Here is a 21,978-nt window from a genome sequence, read left to right as displayed (position 1 = left end):
ATTTAAATGTTCTCATTTTTCAAATCATGTTAACATGTGTTTAGACAAATACTATGAATTAGGGCATTTAATAATTCTTATAAATACTTTGTTACATGAAGAATCCTATCTTCTAAGTCTTCAAATATGACTGAAGTTCACCTAAAGTTTCCATCCTTTGATTTCTTTTTTGTTTTTTATAGCTAATTTTTTATTATGTAATTTCTTATTTATATATGACAACAGAATGCATTACAATTCTTATTAAATATATAGAGCACAATTTTTCGTATCTCTAGTTGTATACATAGTATATTCACACCAATTCGTGTCTTCATACCTGTACTTTGGATAGTAATGATCATCACATTCCACCATCATTAATTACCCCATGCCTCTTCCCTTCCTCTCCCACCCCTCTGCCCTATCTAGAGTTCCTCTATTCCTCCCATGCTCCCTCTCCCTATCCCACTATGAATCGGCCTCCTTATATCAAAGAAAACATTCAGCATTTGAATTTTTGGGATTGGCTAACTTTACTTAGCATTATCTTCTGTAACTCCATCATTTACCTGCAAATGCCATGATTTTATTCTCTTTTATTGCTGAGTAATATTCTATTGTGTATATGTGCCACATTTTTTTAATCCATTCATCTATTTTAGGGCATCTAGGTTGGTTCCACAGTTTAGCTATTGTGATTCAAGAACCAATAAATGGGATGGACTCAAACTAAAAAGCTTATTCTCAGCAAAATAAATAATCTGTGAGGTAAATAGAGAGCCCACATCTTGGGAACAAATCTTTACCTCTTACATCAGGTAGAGCACTAATCACTAGGGTATATAAAGAACTCAAAAAGCTAAACACCAAGAACAAACAAACAAACAACCCAATCAATAAATGGGCCAAGGACAGAAGAGACACTTCTCAGAATATGATGTGCAGTCAATCAACAAATACATGAAAAAATATTCATCATCACTAGCAATTAGAGAAATGCAAATCAAAACCACTCTAAGATATCATCTCACTCTAGTTAGAATGGCAGCTATTATGCATACAAACAACAATAAGTTTTGGCGAGGATGTGGGGAAAAAGGTACACTCTTACACTGCTAGAGTGACTACAAATTGGTGCAGCCAATATGGAAAGCAGTATGGAGATTTCTTCGAAAATTGGGAATGGAACCACCATTTGACCCAGCTGTCCCTCCTCAGTTTATAACCCAAAGAATTTATGGGGACACAGCCACATCAATGTTTATAGCAGCACAATTCACAATAGCTAAACTGTGGAACCATCTGTTGATTTCTTAGAGCACTAATTGTTCATGTCACAACATTTTCTTGTGTTCTTCTATTGTTTCATGTAGTTTATTCCACAGCCTGAGCTGGAGTTTTATATTTCCCATTGAGTTTATATTAAACTATCTCTTGTAGTTTTAACAGTGGATTCAAACACGTATTTCAGACTTAAAGAAATATTCCAGATTGCAGTTTAAAACATTGCCCTTCCAGATGCAGAGAAGTAGCAATACAGATAGATGCAACATGAATGGCTTAGGGACAGTTGGGGCACTGGTACCATCTGGAAAGTAATGCTGATGAAAGAGTTAACAGAATATAGAAACTAAATTGTCCCTCTGTTATCCATGAGACGAATCTAAGAACATCCAAATATATAACTAGGTCCAGGAAATAGTTTCACAAGGATAATCATGGTCTTACTCTAGTTTTTCCTCATATTTTTGAGGAGAAAAGCAGTTTGCTTCCCAGGTTATGTGGAGGACCTATGGCAGATTAGCAATACAAACTAGCTTTTCGTGCAAACTGAAGCCAATTTCTTTAGATCCAAGTTTTTTTCTTTAATAGTTCCTAAGAGGAAAAAAATGGTTAAGGGTGGGATTTAGAAAATGCTTAAATATGCAATGTAAACAATGTCAAGTTTAGGTTCAAATCATTTTAATGAATGGGAAAATCTAATTTAGATTTTTCTTAAAGTGAGGTCATTAAAAGTATTAAAAATATATCCTCTATATATAATTCCTATGAGACAATGAGTGAAATTCACCATTTACCATATGCTTTTGAGATCTCTTAAAACAACCCTTCTCTGGTTAAATATCAACACTTTCAATAGTTTAAAATACTCAAATTCCATAATAATACATCTATACTTCATATTGATTCTCTTACAATTCATAAAGAATCTTTTTCTTTCCCTGCAGGCAGAATTTACAGCCATGCGGGAGCAGTACATGCGAGGCGGAGAGGGCTTCATCATCTGTTACTCTGTTACTGACCGCCAATCATTCCAGGAGGCTGCCAAGTTTAAAGAGCTCATTTTTCAGGTCCGCCACACCTATGAAATTCCCCTGGTGCTGGTGGGTAACAAAATTGACCTGGAACAGTTCCGCCAGGTTAGTGCCAATTTTATCTGTTAGCTTCTGTCTTTTTTTCTCAGAAGATACATAGTATTCAGTGTGGCTGCTTTCCAAGGTTGACACTGAGAATTGAAAGAAATGATGCACATGATTTTTCTAGGAAGTCTAAGTGGTCCTGCGGTTGACTGTGTTGGCTACTTCAATATAATCCATCTTACATGCTATTTTACAGCAGGTCCTTATCACTCCCCTATACCTTTGGTTTGGGGCTGGTTCTATGATTTGCTTTGAGCCATAGTGTATATACTTGGAAAGTTGAAATTTAAGCTTCTTCAGCTTCTGCCTTTCTCACTTGAGATATTCATGTTTGAGACACTATAAAGCGGCCCAAGCTAACTCTGTAGAAAGAATCATGTGACAGTCACTAGTATGGCAATATGTAAATCAATGGATGTGTAATTGATGTGAATCTGCAATCTGTATATGGGCTAAAAATGGGAGTTCATAACCCACTTGAAGCAAAGTGTGAAAGATGATATATCAAGAACTATGTAATGTTTTGAACAACCAACAATAAAAAAAAATAAAAGACTGAAAAAAAAAAAAAAAAGAATCATGTGGACAAAGTGAGATGAAGGCTCACAACTGTCCCTGCCAAGATACCACACATCTGGGCAAAACCATTTTGCATGTTCTAACACCAGTCACCTTATAAGTCACTCAAACCAATTCACGTGAAAAAAAAAAAAAATCTCCCGCAGAGTTCTTGTCTCGATTTCTGAACTACAGAATCCATGGCAAAGAAAATCAAAATGTTTAAGCTGTTATTTTTTGGAGTAAGTTTTCATGCAGTGGTGGATAAACCAGGATCTCCCTTTCTCCCAGAATCAAAACAAGCCACTACTTCTCAGGTTGATTCAGAAATTATTTTCATCTATGATAAATTTCCTTTGAGCTACCCCTGATACTTGAGCCATCCTGGTTCAGGGATCAAGGAAGTTATCTTACATTTTCATTGCTCTGACTTGTTTTGTCTAAAGCAACATTACTGAAAACTTGCATTCAAATAAAGTTTTGGTAAATCTAATTGTCTAAATTGAATTGCTTCATCTCCATTTGCATTGACCTTAAATTTGAAATGATTTTATAGAGTTTATGTTATTCCAATTGATGATTAATTTTAATCCACTCAAAGTAGCCTGCTAGTAAGATCCTTTGCTAAGGTAGGAATCTTTACCAAAGCAAATTGAGTTTTCTCTTATTTTAAAAGTTTTTTGAATTTGAATTTTCACATTCAATGCATATTAACTCTTCTAGAAATGAAAATATCTCACAGAAAGCCAAATTTTGTAATTTTATGCTTAATATAGAAACGTTCTTATGATTTGGTACAATTCATTTTCATGGTGACATTTTTGTATCATTTACTTGAGAGTCTAAGTATCTCAACTAATTTGTTTTCAAGGCTGTAATATTAATTTGTATCCTGTGCACTGTTTTGTTTTCTTTCTTTGTTATTTCCCTTTCTCCAAAGCAATGTAGGGTACGATATGCTTTTATTTCTGTGGGTAAGAATTCAAGCTCATCTCAACAGTTAAATATGAATCTATTCTCAGATATTTGCAGAAAACAAGAAATATAGACCTAGTACCTGGACCTTTCAGATATTCTTCTAAAGCTTAGGGATGCCTCACTTTTCTTAGGGCTTTCTAGGGCAAAGTACCATACAAGCATCCTAACAAGTGCACCATCAATGATCCCAGGGCCATCTTTATTGCACTTCTAAGAATTTCTGGAGAATGAAAAGCTTTGGTTCAGCGTCATTTGGGAAAGTCAGAAGCTAGTGAATTTGGGAACATTAGGGAAACTGTTTTCAGTTCAGGTTCTCACAGATCAGTGGCTCTCTATGATTCCAAACGCTAGTGACATTTGCTTTCCATGCACTTTCCAGGTCCTGCTTTCCTAGACTCAGAGGTGACCCTTAGGACTTCACGAAGAATGTACAACAGGACCTCAATCCCAGCTTGCATAATTAGCCACTCCTTTCTGATTAGCAGTGAAATGAATCATAAGCATCACAAATGTCACTGAAACAAATATTTTAGAAAGGCATTAATTTTGCAGATTTGACAGACTTTTCCTTTTTAGATAAAAGCCAGTAAACATGAATAGTCACCGAAAGTGCAAAAGCCATGAAAACATAAATTACAATCTTTGTTAAAATGCTCATGTACCCATGTCGCCAGTAAATGAAGTGTTGATGTGCAAATTTGGCTTCTGGCTGTGGTGCTTCTGATGGAAATAATTATTCCTAAAATCGCACAGTGGTTTTTCTTTGCAAATGATTTCAATTCACACTTTATTTTAATCTTATGACTGTCCTGTGTGGTTGTAAGGCAAGTATTTTAAGAATAAAGATATTTGAGAAGTGAATATGGATGTAGAAATTGACTTTCCTAAGCTGTTGGGGTTAGTTATAAAATTAAAGCTAAAACCCAGATCACACGTATTCTTTTTGTTACATGAGTATTTAAAAGACTAAACCTGGTTCAATTGAAAAACAAACAAACAAAAATAACAATGCTGACACTAATACCTTTTAAGGCTCAAAGAAGTCCTGTGAGGCTTCCTAAAGTAATAGAGTTAAACCACCAAAGTTGTTGAAGGTAACCTGGAGTTGCTTTTGTTTAATATCGAGAGACAGAGAACAAGATTCTCACTTGGCACATCTTCTCTGTAGGGAAAGAGATTAAAAGGAAAGAGTCCCATTGATTAAAGCTCTTTCTTTTTATATTTGATAGGGTAGGTTTTTGTATCTTTCATGCATTGCATTTTGATGAAGTTTGTGGTATTTCAAGCAAAAAATAAAAATACAAAGCAAACAAGTAATAGACTTTAATGCCTTTTTATCATTATTCGTCTCAAGTTAAAATTTGAAAAGACTGTTTAAAAGCTAATATTTTGTCAGGAAGTAGTATTCATTTTGATACTGATGATGCCTGTGATGTATTTGTAAAACTGTGACAGGCAATTTACACGTATTATTTTATTTAATCCCCACCACAAGCCCATGTCATGGGTTCCTACATGGTGCCTATTCATCCATGAGAAAACTGAAGCTCTTGTACATTCAGGAACTTGGAGATCTCACAAAGAGAACTGTGTCACCACGTTCACACAGCCAGCTAGAGTTCAGAAATGAAATGCAAGTGCTCTTGTGTATTACAATGGGGCTTCCAACCATTATTTTATCCTGAATTATAGTTTTTATACCAGCTTCAGAATCTTAGCATGTTCCTCAGAGATTGGAACATAAATAATAGCATGTTGATGTCAAGTATAGCCAGGAGGATGAGAATGATAAGTTCCTGGGTGTGGAGAGGGCAGCTCCATGCCCTGGACAAGTGAGGGAATTTGTAAGGAATGATGTGAAGAAAAATGGGAGAAAAGCAATGAAAATGAGATTCAAAACTTCTAAAAGGGCCAGGAATGGTGGTGTAACCCTGTAATCCCAGCTACTTGGAAAGCTGAGGCAGGAGAGTCACAAGTTCAAGGCCAGTCTTGGCAATTTAATGAGATCTTGTCTCAAAATTCAAAATAAAAAAGGATTGAGGATGTAGCTCAGTGGTAGAGTGTCCCTTGGTTCAATCCCCAGTACCAAAAAATGAAAATAAAATAAAATAAAAGAACACCTTCTGATAGGCGTTGCTTTGTTATCAGGTGAACAATTTTGTCCAGAGTCCATCTAGAGTTTTATAAAAAATTTTGAAAGATTCCCAGACAAACAACATTAGTTTCTAAGCTTCCATTATCTTTGTCCCTACTTATTGTGTCTTCAAACATTACATTGGAAAGGACAAGAGGATAATTCTTATTTTTGCAAAACCCTGACCACCTGTGCATACTATAGATGCTTTCTAAATGGAATGAATTTCAGCTATTTGAGAGCTAGATTAGAAAAGTTTACATCAGTAGCAGACCATAAACTGTTCTATCCTAAACCAGATCATGATAAAACCCTCAGTCCTGAGAGTCTAATTACAGGTTACTACACAGCTGGAGACCTTGAGACTCTAATTTCCATATCTGCTGACTAAGTGCTGAATTTGGATCATGAAAGATGCCTTGTTTACTCTTTCATGAGATAGCTAATGAAAATTATTATTGTTATTTTTTAACCAAGATGGGTATCTGTATTTATAAGGATTAGGAACTCCTATATTAAGAAAAATAAAATCTATGTAGAGTTGTATCAAGAGAGTGACAACTTCAGAATAAAATAAAGGAATGAGTAACTCATTCCTTATTCTCAAGAACTTTCTCTTCAGGAGCTATGCACAATAAATATGCAGAAAACCCTATTAAGCAACAGAAGTAAGTGCCAAACACTATGATATCTGATACTGCCTATAAGTGCTATAGCTTTCAACAAGTTGTTCACAGATGCAAAAGATCCACATGGACACATATATGAGGAAGACACAAGTATCCTGACCACATAGAAGAGATCAGGTAAATAGTGACTCACGGTTATTTTAAGAAAATAGGAAAGAATAAGTCTAGGGAGGAAGAAATAAATCTTGAGGCTTACAAGTATAAACAAACATGGTGAGTGGTTGGTGGGGGGTTGAGGAAATAATTCTGCCTAGTAAACAGTCAAGCATGCTCCCAATAATTTATTTTCTTTTTTTTAATTTTTTTAAATTTGTTTTAATTAGTTATACATGTCAGTACAATAACCTTGACATATCAAACATTTGAATCAGATGGGGTATAATTTCTCATTTTTCTGAGTGTACAGGTTGCAGAATCACATTGGTCATGCAGTCACGTATATACACACAGTAATAATAATGTCAATTTTATTCCGCTGTCCTTCTTATCCCCCCTTCTTCTCCCCTCCCCTCCTGTCACCTCTCTCTACCCCAATCTAATGTGACACAATTCTTTTTTCTCCTAACATCGTCATACATGTATTTTGTATAACGATGAGGGTCTCCTTCCATCTTCCATGCAATTCCCCTTCTCCCTCCCTTTTCCTCCCACCTCTCTTCCCTATCTAGAAGTAATCTTCTTCTCATGCTCTTCCTCCCTACCCCATTTTGAGTCACCCCCCTTTATATCAGAGAAGACATTCAACATTTTTTGGGGGGGGGATTGGCTAACTTCACTTAGCATAATCTACTCTAATGCCATCCATTTCCCTGCAAATGTCATGATCTTGTTATTTTTTAGTGCTGAGTAATATTCCATTGTGTATACCTGCCACATTTTTTTTTTTATCCTTTCATCCATTGAAGGGCATCTAGGTTGATTCCACAGTCTAGCTATTGTGAGTTGTGCTGCTATAAACATTGATGTGGCGTGTCCCTGTAGAATGCTGTTTTTAGGTCTTTTGGGTATAGTCCAAGAAGAGGAATAGTGGGTCAAATGGTGGTTCCATTCCCAGCTTTCCAAGGAATCTCCATACTGCTTTCCAAACTGGCTACACCAATTTGCAGTCCCATCAGCAATGTATGAGTGTGTCTTTTCCTCCACATCCTCACCAGCACTTGTTGTTTGACTTCATAATGGCTGCCATTCTTACTGGAGTGAGATGGTATCTTAGAGTAGTTTTAATTTGAATTCCTCTGATTACTAGAGATGATGAGCATTTTTTCAAGTATTTGTTGATTGATTGTATATCCTCTTCTGAGAAGTGTCTGTTCAGGTCTTGGCCCATTTGTTGATTTGGTTATTTGGGTTTTTTTGGTGATTAACTTTTTGACTTCTTTGTATACCCTAGAGCTTAGAGCTCAATCTGATGTGTGAAGGGTAAAAATTTGTTCCCAGGATGTAGGCTCCCTATTCACCTCACATATTATTTCTCTTGCTGAGAAAAAAACTTTTTAGTTTGAATTCATCCCATTTGTTGATTCTTAGTTTTAATTCTTGTGCTATGGGTGTCTTATTAAGGAACTTGGAGCCTAACCCCACGTGATGGAAATTAGGGCCAACTTTTTCTTCTATTAGACGCAGAGTCTGGTTTGATTCCTAGATCCTTGATCCATTTTGAGTTACCTTTTGTGCATGGTGAGAGATAGGGATTCAATTTCATTTTGTTGCATATGGATTTCCAATTCTCCCAGCACCATTTGTTGAAGATGCTATCCTTTCTCCATTGCATGCTTTTAGCACCTTTGTCTAATACAAGGTAGTTGTAATTTTGTGGGTTGGTCTCCTGTGTCCTCTATTCATAGACAAGGCCTGACTCAAAGATACATTGCAGCACAGACAAAACATAAATATATACCAAAGTGCATTTAATCTGCTGTAGTGAAGTAATTAATTGCAAATCATAGTCAAACTTAAAAAATAAAAGAGTACCACTTCATTATCTTTCATTACCAGTACATTAGATTATTCACATAAACACATTTTCCAAATAATGAGGGTTTATTTTTTGAAAGGAAAAGAGAGGTTTGGCAATTTACTCATTATTATTGGAATAGACACTCAAATTCAACTAGCAATTATTTTAGCTGCAATTACCCTTTGATAGCATTTCTTTTGTATGTTACCTCATTTAATTAAGTAAATATGAATCTGTTAATTCCTATTGAGATGGAAAGCAAAACTTAGAGTTTTACCCAATTTATTCAAACTAAAAGGGATTTTAGATCTAGAATTTGATCTTAAATGAGTTTTCTCACATACACATGCATACATAAACACACACACACACACACACACATATATATATATATATATATAAATATATATATATATATATATAATCATTGTACATGTACGTATATGTATATGCATATATATGGTTGGCATTATATATAACCATAGGTAGTAATGAATATATGTATTTTTCATTCAATTTATTTAACAAGTTTTTAACAACCACACAATGGGTAAGAAACAGGCACTCTTTTAGTATCTGGTTGCACAGGGATGAATATGACAGACATCTGTATCTTTGATAAACTAAATTAACAGTGGACAGAATATGAATAATTTGAATGTGTGTGTTTATTTTATACCAACTGCACAACACAAAAAATGCTCTGATTAATAATATTACATATATACACATGTGTGCATGAACACACAAACACACACACAAATACACACATACATTCCAGTATTGAAAAGAGGAAGAAAAAAAAGTGGGAGAAGGGAGAAGAGGGCAGTGTGGGTGAGTAAGAAAACCATCTCTGATAGAATAGTCAGGAAGGCCTCTCTAAGAAGAAGTCATTGGGCAGAAACCTGTGGGAAGAGCATTCCAGATAGATCCAACAGTATTTATCAAATCTTCATGGTGAAATGTAGATCAGGTTATTTGAAAACCAACATGGAGGATGCAGGGTCAGATATATAGCACCATAAAAGATTTGGGGTAAGGAGCATGCACTGTTTTTAAGTGATAAGGGCAACTGTTGGTTTAAAACATTGAGCTGAGCTATGACATGAATGCATTTTCATTAAGTCATTCTAGCTGTTGAATGTGGCCACAGTGAAGCAGGAAAACCAATTAGGAGAACAGGTCAACAAGATTAGAAATGATGGCAGCTTGGGTGAAAGCCCTAGTACCAAATATTTGTGAATTCCACACTCACACAGCATGCTGAGAGGATGGCAAATGACAAAATTGCAATGATGTTTGGAGATATATCATGTAACACAAAAGCTGGACAATCTTCAGTGGCACCTGAGATCATCAAATGCATTATTAAACAATACATTGCATGTTCCTGATGAATTGCTAAAACATGATTAAGACATAATCTCAGCATATATATTCTTGAAAGTAACAGAGAATATGGCCCAAAGAATAAGATAGCCCTGGGTTTTTATCTTTATGCAGTTAATTACCATGTCCTGACAAATATCGGCAACCAACATCCATATTCTTCATAAGAGTTCTTCCTTCTCAGCACGGAGGTAGGCAAATGTAGTCAGTAGAGAGTTTCCAGCTGTCAAGAGCTTCAGGGTCAGAAGGGGCTACATCAAGACTCTTTGCCTGCAGTCACACCCTTCCTGTATTTCTAGTGAAGTTTAGTATAAATTTCCACACATTTCAGCATAACGTGGAACACTCTGACAGGCAAATCTTGTTCTGGTCCTACTCTTCTAATGACTGAATCGTCAACAATGGTTGGTGTTATGGTTTAGATGTAAGGTGTCCCTGAAAAGCTCATGTGTGAGAAAATGCAATAAGGTTCAGAGAAGAAATGATTAAGATGTGAAAACCTTAACCCAATCAGTGAATTAATCCCTGGAAAAAGCTGACTAAAAGAGTTGGGCTGGCATTCATGTTCAACTTTCTCTTCTGTTCACTTCCTCCACTGAGACTCTGTTCTTAGGTGGGTGCAGCTAGATAATGTCAGTGGATTACTGCCTGGCACACAGCAGGGACTCAATAGATATTAGGTGTCCCCATTTTCATCCCTCACTGAGTGTTATAGTTTGGGTTTGCCTTGTCTCCCCAAAGCCCACAAGTTGAAGGTTGTTCTCTAGTTTGTGGCACTATTGTGAAACCCTTAGGGATGGGGCCTAGTGAAAGGACGTTAGGTCATTCCATAGTCTTGAAGGGAATATTGAGAACCTGGGGACTGCCTCCTTGTTCTTTGTTTCCCAACTGCTTTCAAGTAAGCAGACCTCCTTTGCTATGTATTCCACCATGAGATATTGTACTGTTACAGGCCCAAAGCAAAAGGGTCAACTAACCAATCAAAACCTTTAAAACCTCCTCATCAAACGTTGATTATGTACGGTATTTTTTCACAGTAACAGAAAATTGACTAGCACACCTGGATTGTTGTGAAAGGTTATTGTTATGCTTCTAATTTACTCTTTAAAAGTTAAAAACTAGCCAGCCAGAAGTGTAAAAATTGTGTAAAAAGTAAGAGTAATTGAAAGTGGGTGAAATCTCAGGGGGTTTTCGATAACCAAAGTATACAGGCTTCAGTGTATGAATTTTGCAAACCCATATTGAAATTATTTTTCAATTTTTTTACCTTGAAACATGGAGTAGCAATTCTATAAAATTCTGTGAAACAGAGTAGCACAGTTACATTTTGTTATTGAATTCTTTCTTGTTTTCTAATATTTTAAAAGAATATTTGCTGTGTGATTTTAGTCCTTTGAAATACGTGGAGGGGTGATTTACAGTATTTCGTATTTTCAGTTTTGGTATATGTTCCATATATATTTGATAAGAAAGTATTCCTTTGAGTTCACCATTACATGGGTGTACAAATTGGCAGTTACTTTATTTTGACAATTTGAAAATCACATTCCAGTCCTTCTGGTAGTTTTTATCTTGTGTGGAAGGCCAGGTTTACATCTAATGGCATTTTGCAGGTTCTCTTCTCCACATTACTTATATCATAACTCCCCACCCTAGTGTTTTTTAAGGTTTTCTTGTCGCCTACAGTTTTTGACAAGTTTAACCTGATGTCCCTGTGTGGCTCTCTCACTCTCTCCTCTGCTAGCTCATGGGTTTAAGTAAAACTGAGAAATCTAAAGTTGACAAAGTGAACATAAAAAGGATTATTGGCCATTCCAGAAAAGCTAGGGCTCATTTTTAAATGCATGGAAACACTTATCTGATGTGAGACCCAGGGTTCTTAAAATGTGGTCTCCAAACCAGAAGAATCATTATCACTTGTGAGCTCTGTTAGATAACAGATTCTCAGAGACTATCTGAGTCTTATACATAGGGATGTGGCACAGAAGCCTAGTTGAGTAAATTTTCTGAGTGACTCTGGAGCATGCTAAACATAGAGAACCACAATCCTAGAATAGAAGTGGAAGGACATGAAGGGTGCTTTTTATCATTTGGGCATAATCAGGGGGAGTCTAAAACCTCCAAGCACTAAATGAAATATTTGAGGCCTAAAAGGGAAATACACACACACACACACACACACACAGACTTAAAGTATAAAAATATTTAAACATAAAGTTAATTTATGCTTATATTAAAACACTGGTGATGAAAATATTAGACTCAATATAATTTTCTAACTAAATTTGTCATTTAAACATCTAAATTTTGCTGTGGATTTTGTGTAGCTACAGCTAAATAGCCTGTGAGTTTCCTGTTTCATTGGAACAGAGATTGTGCCTGCTCAGATTGAGCTGATATAACTGTTTGCTTCCCTTCCTTATTTAAATTGTGTTACATTGAATTGTTTGGTTTGCATGGATCATTGACTACATTTGTAAAATTGACAGGTCAGTGGGCTTGTGGAAATAAGCTTGTTTCTTTTTAAGGAGAAGAAGAAAAGAAAGCTACATCAGTAATCAGATTGGTTCCTTGATTTGAAGTCCAAGATTATAAAAAATATTGTTCTGAATTGATTTCTTACAGTTTTTAAAACCAACCATTTAAAATAGCCATCCAAAAGGAAATAAATCGAAATGAGTGAAGGTTATATTTTGTATCGTCCTGTACCTGATTTTGCTTTTTCTTGTTCTTCCTCATGTATCCTAGCCTGGTAAAATTCTAATATTTGTAGTTTCCTCAATGCTCAACAATTGGACTTCAGGCTGTACCCAGTAGTGTGTGTATGTGTGTGTGTGTGTGTGTGTACGTGTGTGGTTTTATAGGTTCATATATGATTATAAGTACATTAGAGACTGGAGCAATCCTATGAATGCAAAATAATGATGTCTAAGGCTGAATTACAAACATTCTGAAAAGAGCCATTTGCTGTTTGCACGTTGGTAATTTTTAAAAAAAATCATTCAACCGCATATTTAGGAAATTTTCAAAAATTATCTGGAAATAATTTAGATAAACAAGTGGTTTTAGACAACTATGTGGAGAAGCCGCTTATGCACTTCTCTCAGTATCCCCAATATTAATATTGTGCATGACTACAGAATTTTATCAAATATAAAACATTGGCATTGGTTCAATCAAAAAATGTATTCAAATTCCATCAGTTACATTTGCACACATCTCTGTGTATGCATGTGTATAATTCATTGAAATTCTATGAAATGTAGCTTATGTTAGTTAGCTCTTCCACAATCAAGATGTTCAACCATACTACTAGCACAGACTCTTATGTTTCTCTTCTAACATATCTATCCTCCCTACCCTAGTCCCTAACCCCAGCAATCATCAATCCACCAACTCATTCCCTTTTCTAAAATTATTAATTTTTAATTGTGAAGTAAATAGAATAATTTTATATGCATTCTTTTGAGCTTGGCTTTTTTTTTTTTTTTACTCAGCTTTATTTCTTGAGGAACCCCTTCAGTTTCGTGTTTACCAGTGTGTGTTTGTGTTTACTATTGAATGCTGTTCAGGTTTGAATGTGCCCCAGCTTGTTCACCTACTTATGCTTTTATTTTGACTATTTATTGTTTCTAATTTGTTGGAGTTTAATGTGCTATTCTGGTTCTGAATTCTTAAAATAGATGCTTAGCACATTAATTTTTATCCATTCTACTTTTATCCATTCTACTTTTCTAGTTTATGCACTTGAAGATAAATTAACATGCTAAGGAAGATTTTAATTGTACATCTTTAATTCTACAGTTCTGTATATTATATTTTTATGTTTTAATTCAAAATATTTTGCAGTTTCAATTATGATTTATTCTTTGATTCATTTGTGTTTCAAAAATGTGGTTCTTAACTTCTGATCATGTGGCACATTGCTAGTTACCATTTAGTTATCAAATTCCTTATTTTCTAATATTTTAAAAGGATGTGCTGTGTACAGCTTTAGTTTCTTGAACTTTATATTGTGTTAATTTATAACACTTTGAAATATAATTTTGGTAAATGTTCCATACATCTTTAATAAGAATACATACATTTGGGTTCAATGATGTTGCACAAATGGACACAAAAGTTATTTCTTTAACAAATTTGAGATCACATTCCATTCCTTCTGTTGCCTATTGTTTGTGTTGAATAATTGCTATTTTGAAAGTACTCCTGCAGCACATTTCCTATACCATAACTTGCCACCCCATTGTTTTACAATTTTTCTGTTTTGTTTGTTTGTTTGTTTTCTTCTCAACAGACTCAATCTGGCCCTATGTGACTCTCTCTTTCTTTCTCTAGATATGTGTTACTTCCAAGCATGTATAGTAAAATTTGAATTCTTTTTCTATTGCTCAGATTTGGAAAATTCTGTCATTATATCTTCAGAGTTTTCCTTTTATCTTATTCTCTACTCTCATAGGATTAGAATTAGGACTGTGTCAATCTTTTATACTTCATTCTTGTATCCCACTTTCATTCTTTTTCTCTTTTTATACTTCTATCTCCCTGAGCCATATTCTTGGTTTTATTCTTCTGAATTTTTTATTATTTACTTTTTACCTTATTCTTAATCTGTCTTAAACTCATCCACTGAGTTCTTCATTTCAATAGTTCTACTTTTTCATTCTAGAAATACTGATCTTTAGATTTCATCATCTTTTACAAGTTCTAATATATTTCCTTGAAATAGTATAGAATGATTGTCTGTCTTAAAAAAAAAGTTTCTCAATTTTTTAGTACTTTACCTCTGGAAGGAGACTAAGAAGACTAAAATTCCCACATCATCTTACTCTAGTCAGTAACTGGATGACAGGAAACTGAGATACAGACCTTATAGGGGCTCATCTCTTTATTTCCCACTTTTATTCTTAGCATGAGGATATTTGGCCCAACTCAAACCTGGGGAGAAAGGCTGCTTGTCAGGCCCTATGCTACTATTTTTGTTGCCACTCCTGTGGAGACCTAGTTCTACTCAGTTTCTCAGTGGAGAACATTTGCCTCTATAGGTAAAGAGGTGCCAGACCCCTGGCTCACCTCTCTTACTTTCCTTCTCCTACTTTATCTGTCCCTGGAGTTCTTCACTGCCTAGGGGACTCACATAGATTACCTTGGTAGTTTTTCCATATCCAATTTTTTTTGTATCAGTAAGAGAGCTCTTCAGCATTACTGGGTTGGCTATTGCCAGAAGTGGCCTTCACGCTCACACCTTGATGTAAATTCTTATTCTTTGATCAACTTGCCCTGCTCAAGTGGATAGAGCTGGCAGGGTGTCTCCATACTGTACCACTAGTTCTTGCAAAATGAACATGAATTAATTTCAATACCAATTAATGTGACTGATGTTTAAGTATGTTTTAAAAGATTTGTGAGCTCTTGTACCAGGGCTGGGCCCTGAAAAACTGCTCTTCAGGAAAGGTCAGAATTATATGCATCCAGCCCTACAGAGGGAATTGTACAGGCATCTACCACCTTCACAGATGACAGAGGAAGAGGAGGGCTGAGTCCGTCACATACAGGTGAGCTTACGGTCCCACTGGGTTCTTCCAGGTCAGGTCAAGAATCCTTGGTGGGAATCTGCTTTGAGTATTGTGTTTGCTTTTCTCTGGGTTCTTGTATGATTATTGATTATGCTTTCCATCCCTGATGCTCAACCCCTCCAGTAATCTACACTGTAAATACAATCGCCCTCTTCCAACTCAAGGGGGACACAGGCCACCTCTGCCATCCCATGTTATTTTACCACTTCTCATCCTTTTGAATCAACATTATCACCATATTAAGCCTTTTCTTTGCTCACTGAACATCATGTGTTGGCGTTCCCTCTTGCTATGACTTCCACTGTCGGTGCTTTGGCTTTTGCACTTTTCAAAGTCCATCCATTGTTTACAGATCTGCCTACACAACTAGTTTGTGCACTTAAATCAAGGAGGAAACATGCTATACAAAATCAGAAAAAAATAAAGGAAGATATTTTAAAAATTAGAGAAACAGTACTTTTTGTTTCCTTTTTGTCTTAAAACACAAATCAAGAGAGGAAAGAGAAAAGCTTTTAGATTAATGATGCTATAGAACATTGTCATGATGGGGCTGGGGTTGTGGCTCAGAGGTAGAGCACTTGCCTAGCATGTATGAAGCACTGGGTTCAATCCTCTGCACCATATTAAAATAAGTAAAATAAAGGTGCCATGTCCATTGACAACTAAAAACGTTTTAAAAAATTAATGAATATCTCCTCTTAACCACCAGACTATGAGGCAATGATGGGCATGAGTAGCAACAAGAGTGCAGATAGGCAGGAAGATTGGCCAGTCCAAGCCTTGAGGAGGGGGACTCCTAATAATTAGAAAGATGCATTGTTTGCATTAGTAGTTCTCTTTTTGGTTGTGGGGTGGGAGGGCAGTTCTGGGGATTTAGCCCAGGATCACTTTACCACTGAGCCATATCCCCAGCCCTTTTCATTTTGAGATAGGTTCTAGCTAAGTTGCTTAGGCTTCCCTAAATTGCGGAATCTGATCTAGAACTTGACATCCTCCTGAGTAGCTGAGATTACAGGTGTGTACAACTGTGCCTAGCTAAATGGTTCTCTTAAGGGAGAAAACAAAGCTATTTTAACACTAATCAAATAGAATCTGAGGCAGATAAAACAGTTTTTGAAATGCAGTGTTCCTTACATATTAGTTATGTATCTCATCTATTTCCAGCAATACAAAATGAGAATAATCTGCAATTAAGATTGTCATTAGAAGCAGCAGCACAGAAGCTGCATAGGAGGTGGATTTTCTCTAAGCAATCAATAATTTCAAAAGCATTATTGGAGTGTCTGAAATATATCATGCCACCACTTATTAAAATTTATGCTTTCTTTTCTTCCAAAATTGGTCTTAATTAGTAAGGATAAAGAAGAGATCTTTTTTTGTATTCAAAGGGGACATTTAGTATAAAGTAATTCACATAATGATAAATAGCATTGAAGTAATATAATTTTGGTAGGTTTATAATTGGATTTTGCTGCATATTCAGTGTTCTATGTGTTTGTATAGTGATGAGATATTATGAGAGAGAGATTTGGTTTTTATTTTTGAGAATAAAAGAAAACTCAAATTATTCAGTTCCTGCTAGCTGGCCAATAGAGCCACAATAATGGGCAGAGCATATAACTGCATATGTAACGGCAATGCAGTTTGGTTGGGCGCCCTCAACCAAAGAACAAATCTTCCCATGTTTATGGAAAGTTGGGAGTCAATTTTGGGGAAACAAACATTCATTATAGGAGGTAGAACTTAAAATGAGCATAGTCCTGGAAGAAAATATGAATAAGCATATATATGTTTAAATTTTTATGTTTAATTTTATTGAATTAAAAATACTTCTTATAAATATAAACTCTTTTTTTCCCCTCCTAATCTTTTATTTCTAGTGTTTCTGATGACAGGCTCCTATTTATTTTCAATTTTGTCTCATTTTTATCATCAGTGCTAGATTATAATTATTTCAAAGACATAATTAATATCATAGATACATGTTTTTCTACATTTATAAAATATGTTTACTTAGAAATGATATGGATTGTTTTACCTATTTAATAATTAAATGTATCATATGCAATACATGTACATGTTCATATATGTAGTAATACAAGAAAAAGCGTATGTATGTATATACACATACACACATACACATATATGTGCCTTGTTCTTGTTTCACTCAATACTTTGATTTTAGATATCTCTGGTAATAATACAAACATTAATACAAAAACATTATACATCATTAATACAAAAAATACAAATAGTACATTCATTTTAATGGCTACATAATAGTATTCAAAACAATGAGCTTGTCTATTGGTAAGACAATTTTTCACATTATTGCAAGTTCTGATGTGGATATTATTGTGTGTGAGTCCTTGAACACATAGATGAGAGCTTTCCCAGTAGACATGGGTAGACATGAAGTTGAACTGAGTGAAGACACTTGTATTTTCGGTTTCATGGGGTATTGCTTTCCAAAACAATTTGCTTTCCAAAATATAAATTGCTTTCCAAAATAACTGCCAATTTGCACACCCTCTAAAGATATAAAATTAATATTACTATGTTCTAATTATTATATATTTTTCCAATGTAATTAGTGTGAAATTCTGCCTCATTCTTTTGTTTGGATTTTCCTTTTCCTGATTACCAACAAGATGTTTTTTTTTTTTTTTTTTTTTTTTTTACCTTAGATGTCTCTGTGAATTTTGTATTTACACAATTTGCCTAATATTTTTTTGCAATATGAATTAATAGGTGCTCTTTATAAATTCTTTTCTATTTTATATATGTGTATACCAATCTGTCACTTTTTCTTTCACTTTATTTCAAGTTTCTTTTGTGAGTTGTATTCTGCTATTTGACCAAAAACTTATTCCTTAACAGAACAAGGCTAATGTTTTTGGTACATATTGGTAAGGCATGCCAACTCTTAAAATACAAAATATTCCCATAGCCATGATTAATTGTCTCCTCCCAGAGCACAGGCCTACCTGCTACTCCAGGCCCACTGCTGCCCAAGTATCTGATGCCCCTCCATGGGACACTGCTGAATTCCCTAAGCTCTAACACTCCAGGACTAATGCCTCACAGTTACACAGATAGTGGAACTTTATTCTTGCATTATCGTTGACTTCTCTTCTGACTGGTTGGTGTCCATACCCTACATGTTGTTAGGGGGTCTAAATATCATTCCTGCTTGAAGACACAAAGATATTCTCCTATATTTTATTCTAAATCATTAAAGGTTTCAGTTCAACAATTAAGGCTTTTGTTTTGTACATAAATGCAATTAATTTAGAGCATCATACAAAGCGAGTCCCCATACATGCCTGGTTCAGTTTCTAGAACACTAACAGTTCCATTGATCTCCTATATATTATTCATTAATAGTGCATTATAACTTATAACTAACTCATCATAACATTTTGTAGGGAAGATTTACTTTTACAATTTTTTTGTTGTTAATTGCTTTCTGTAGAGTTATATTGCTTATTCTTGGAACTTTTTTCTTCGATATGAATTTTAGAAAGTTTCATGAATAATTCTGCTTTTTTATTGAAATTGCTTTCATTTGTTTATATTTTTCCTTAGGATGCCTTAGCTCAATCTGCTTATAATTTTGTTTTAAACTCCTTGTCCAGCTTTGGAATCAAGGTAAAAATGACACATAAGCCTTCCAGTTATTTTTCTTGATCTGTGCTTTTAAGAGGAATTATCTGGTTTAAGAAGGCTTATTCAATCCTCTTATAAAACTTTCTGGATTTGACTTGTTTTCCCTTTTGTGATAGATGGTGGATCAGCATAGAGGTGCTCTATTTATTATAGAGGCAATTATGATAATTTATTATATCAAAGCTTCATCTGAATAGCATAAATTATTTTAGCTTCCAAAGATCCCTTTATGCTCTACCAATATGTGCAAACATTTCTTACTGAACTCTATTGAAATCAGAAACCTTAATTTCCAAGAGATCAACTCTTTAAAATGGAAGATTTGCAGCTAATGAATTATCACTTTCTGAAAATGATCTTCTTTTCCTAATGTTGTTCATATTTGGGGGCTATAGAAATAGCTGGCAGTATCCATCCACCTACTAATCCTATCAATTTTCTTATCTATCTACAAATCAATTACATGGATATTATACTGATTTCTATATTATCTCAGATCCTTAAAGAAACTTTAAAATATCATAATATTAATATTTGTCAGTTTCTTTCTTGCAGTTTTTAAAATTGTGATATATTCAAAATGATTTTGCTAAAAGCACATTGAATATGATTTTTCAATACTAAAGATGGTTTATTTTTCTATTATTTTATGCCTCTATTCTTTGTTTTTACCATTCTATTTCTCAAATTATATTACTAATTTTATTAATATACTTGTTTTGTTTTCTCTAGCTCTTTGTCTTTCCTCATTTTATTTAGATTGCCTTTCTTATAAGATATATACATATATATATATATATATATATATATATATATATAACTATATAGTTATATATAGTTATATATATATATATGGATTTTGTTTTGATTTTGAATTCAATTTTATAACATCCCTTAAAGAACATGTTAACTCATTTTCATATGTTATAATTTCATATATTATAACATTTGGATTTATTCACCATTTTCTGTTTATTGCATTTTTATTTCTCTTTTATTTCTGTCTTTGCTTAACTATTCTGTTTCCTTTTAATCACTTTTTTGTTTGAAAGTTGTAGCTTATGATTTTATTATTTTACCCTCTACCCCCTCCATCTTTTATTTATTTATTTATTTAGTTAGTTAGTTAGTTATTTTTGTGGTGCTGGGGATTGAACCTATGGCCTTATGCATGTGAGGCAAGCACTCTACCAACTGAGCTACATCCCCAGTCCATGTTACCCTCTAATTTTTCAGACATATTTATCTATATGTTTTTCCTGAGAAAGCAAAAATATTGGGTGTTTTATTTTCTTGAAAAATAAGTTATTAGTATACACCGATGATCCCCCAATTTCTCCCACTTCCATCTTCCAATTAACTATTTAAAATCCTTCTATATCTAAAACTCTGAAATATTGATAAAGCATAATAAATAAAAAGGATGTATGCAAATTATAAACTGCACAGTAATAACATGCACATCCATAAACATTACACCCAACTTAAGAAGCAGAACATTCTCAGTAACATTGAAGCTCCCTACATTACTGTCCCTGATTGCAATCCCTGATGGTCCTCTTCTGAATTTATATTCCTAATAATTTACTTTACTTTAGGTTTTTATTATCTATCTATGTATGAATCATCATCATGACCATTTGTGCATATTTTATATGCAAGAACATAAAGATCAGTTGTTCTCAAGAGCCCCTTAAATGCTTAGAATTATTGAGGACCCCCTCCCCAAGAGAGTCTGTTTACCACATTAAAAATTAAAGTAGAATGTTAATATTTAGTGTTATTTACATTTTATTTAAATCAACAATGTTAAACTCATCTCATAATAAAAGTAACAGAATTTCATGGAAAATATGTATTTTTCCTCCCCGAATTAGTGTTAAATGGCATTGTTTTAGACAGCTTTATTGCCACTCTGACTCAAAAACTTGAAAAGAACAATTTTAGAGGAGGAAAAGTTTGTTTGGGTCCCACGGGTTCAGAGGTCTCAGCTCACAGATGGCCAAATCTATTTCTTTGCACTCAAAATAAGGCAACATCATGGTGGAAGAAGAAAGAAGCTTAGGACATTGACAATCAGGAAGCACAGAGAGTAGAAGCTTGGCTCACCTGGGACAAACTATATCCTCCAAAGGTATGTCCCAAGACAGATCTCCTCCAACCATATGCTATCTGCCTATATTATGGAATTAATCCATATTAATGGGTTAATGCACTGATTAGGTTTAGGCTCTCAGAACCCAATCATTTCACCTCCAAACTTTCTTGCATTTGCTTACACATGAAATTTTGGACAATCTCATACCTAAACATAAGAGACATTGTTTTATAATTTTTTGCAAGTCTCCTTAATGTGTTATCTAATTGAAGACAGATGAATTCCTAGACTTGCACTTTTCTTCAATCTGTGGTAAAAACATCATATTAAAGTTTACAAAAAAATAATCAGAAAAGGCAGGATATTTTAACACATTTTCCAGATAATTATAGATAATATTCTTCGACAACTCAGCAAAATTCAACATGTTGTATTTTTTAAAAAATTAGTTAAAATTCAGATTCTGTATCTATGTCAATGTTAAACTAAAATTTACTAATCTGTCTAGTATGAATGGACATTACTGAA

General features: G+C 34.4%; 1 protein-coding gene across 3 annotated transcripts in view; it reads left to right on the top strand.

Moving 5' to 3' along the window:
* The window catches only part of Rit2 (Ras like without CAAX 2), a 337,844-nt gene that overhangs the window by 178,570 nt on the left and 137,296 nt on the right, over positions 1–21,978 (top strand). For 2 of the 3 annotated variants that reach the window (XM_058573940.1, XM_046428463.2), the window contains one exon: positions 2,211–2,402. In XM_058573940.1, coding sequence (XP_058429923.1) covers positions 2,211–2,402 — 192 coding nt within the window. Of the gene's footprint in view, positions 1–2,210; positions 2,403–4,317; positions 5,711–21,978 lie in introns of those variants that run through there. The other variant, XM_058573941.1, reaches the window with a different exon arrangement.

This window comes from Marmota monax, unplaced genomic scaffold (genome assembly GCF_021218885.2).
Source record: "Marmota monax isolate L192 unplaced genomic scaffold, Marmota_monax_Labrador192_F-V1.1 WCK01_AAM20220418_F8-fsc00031, whole genome shotgun sequence".
NCBI classification, from domain to species: domain Eukaryota; kingdom Metazoa; phylum Chordata; class Mammalia; order Rodentia; family Sciuridae; genus Marmota; species Marmota monax.
This window is presented reverse-complemented; position numbering and strand designations above follow the sequence as displayed.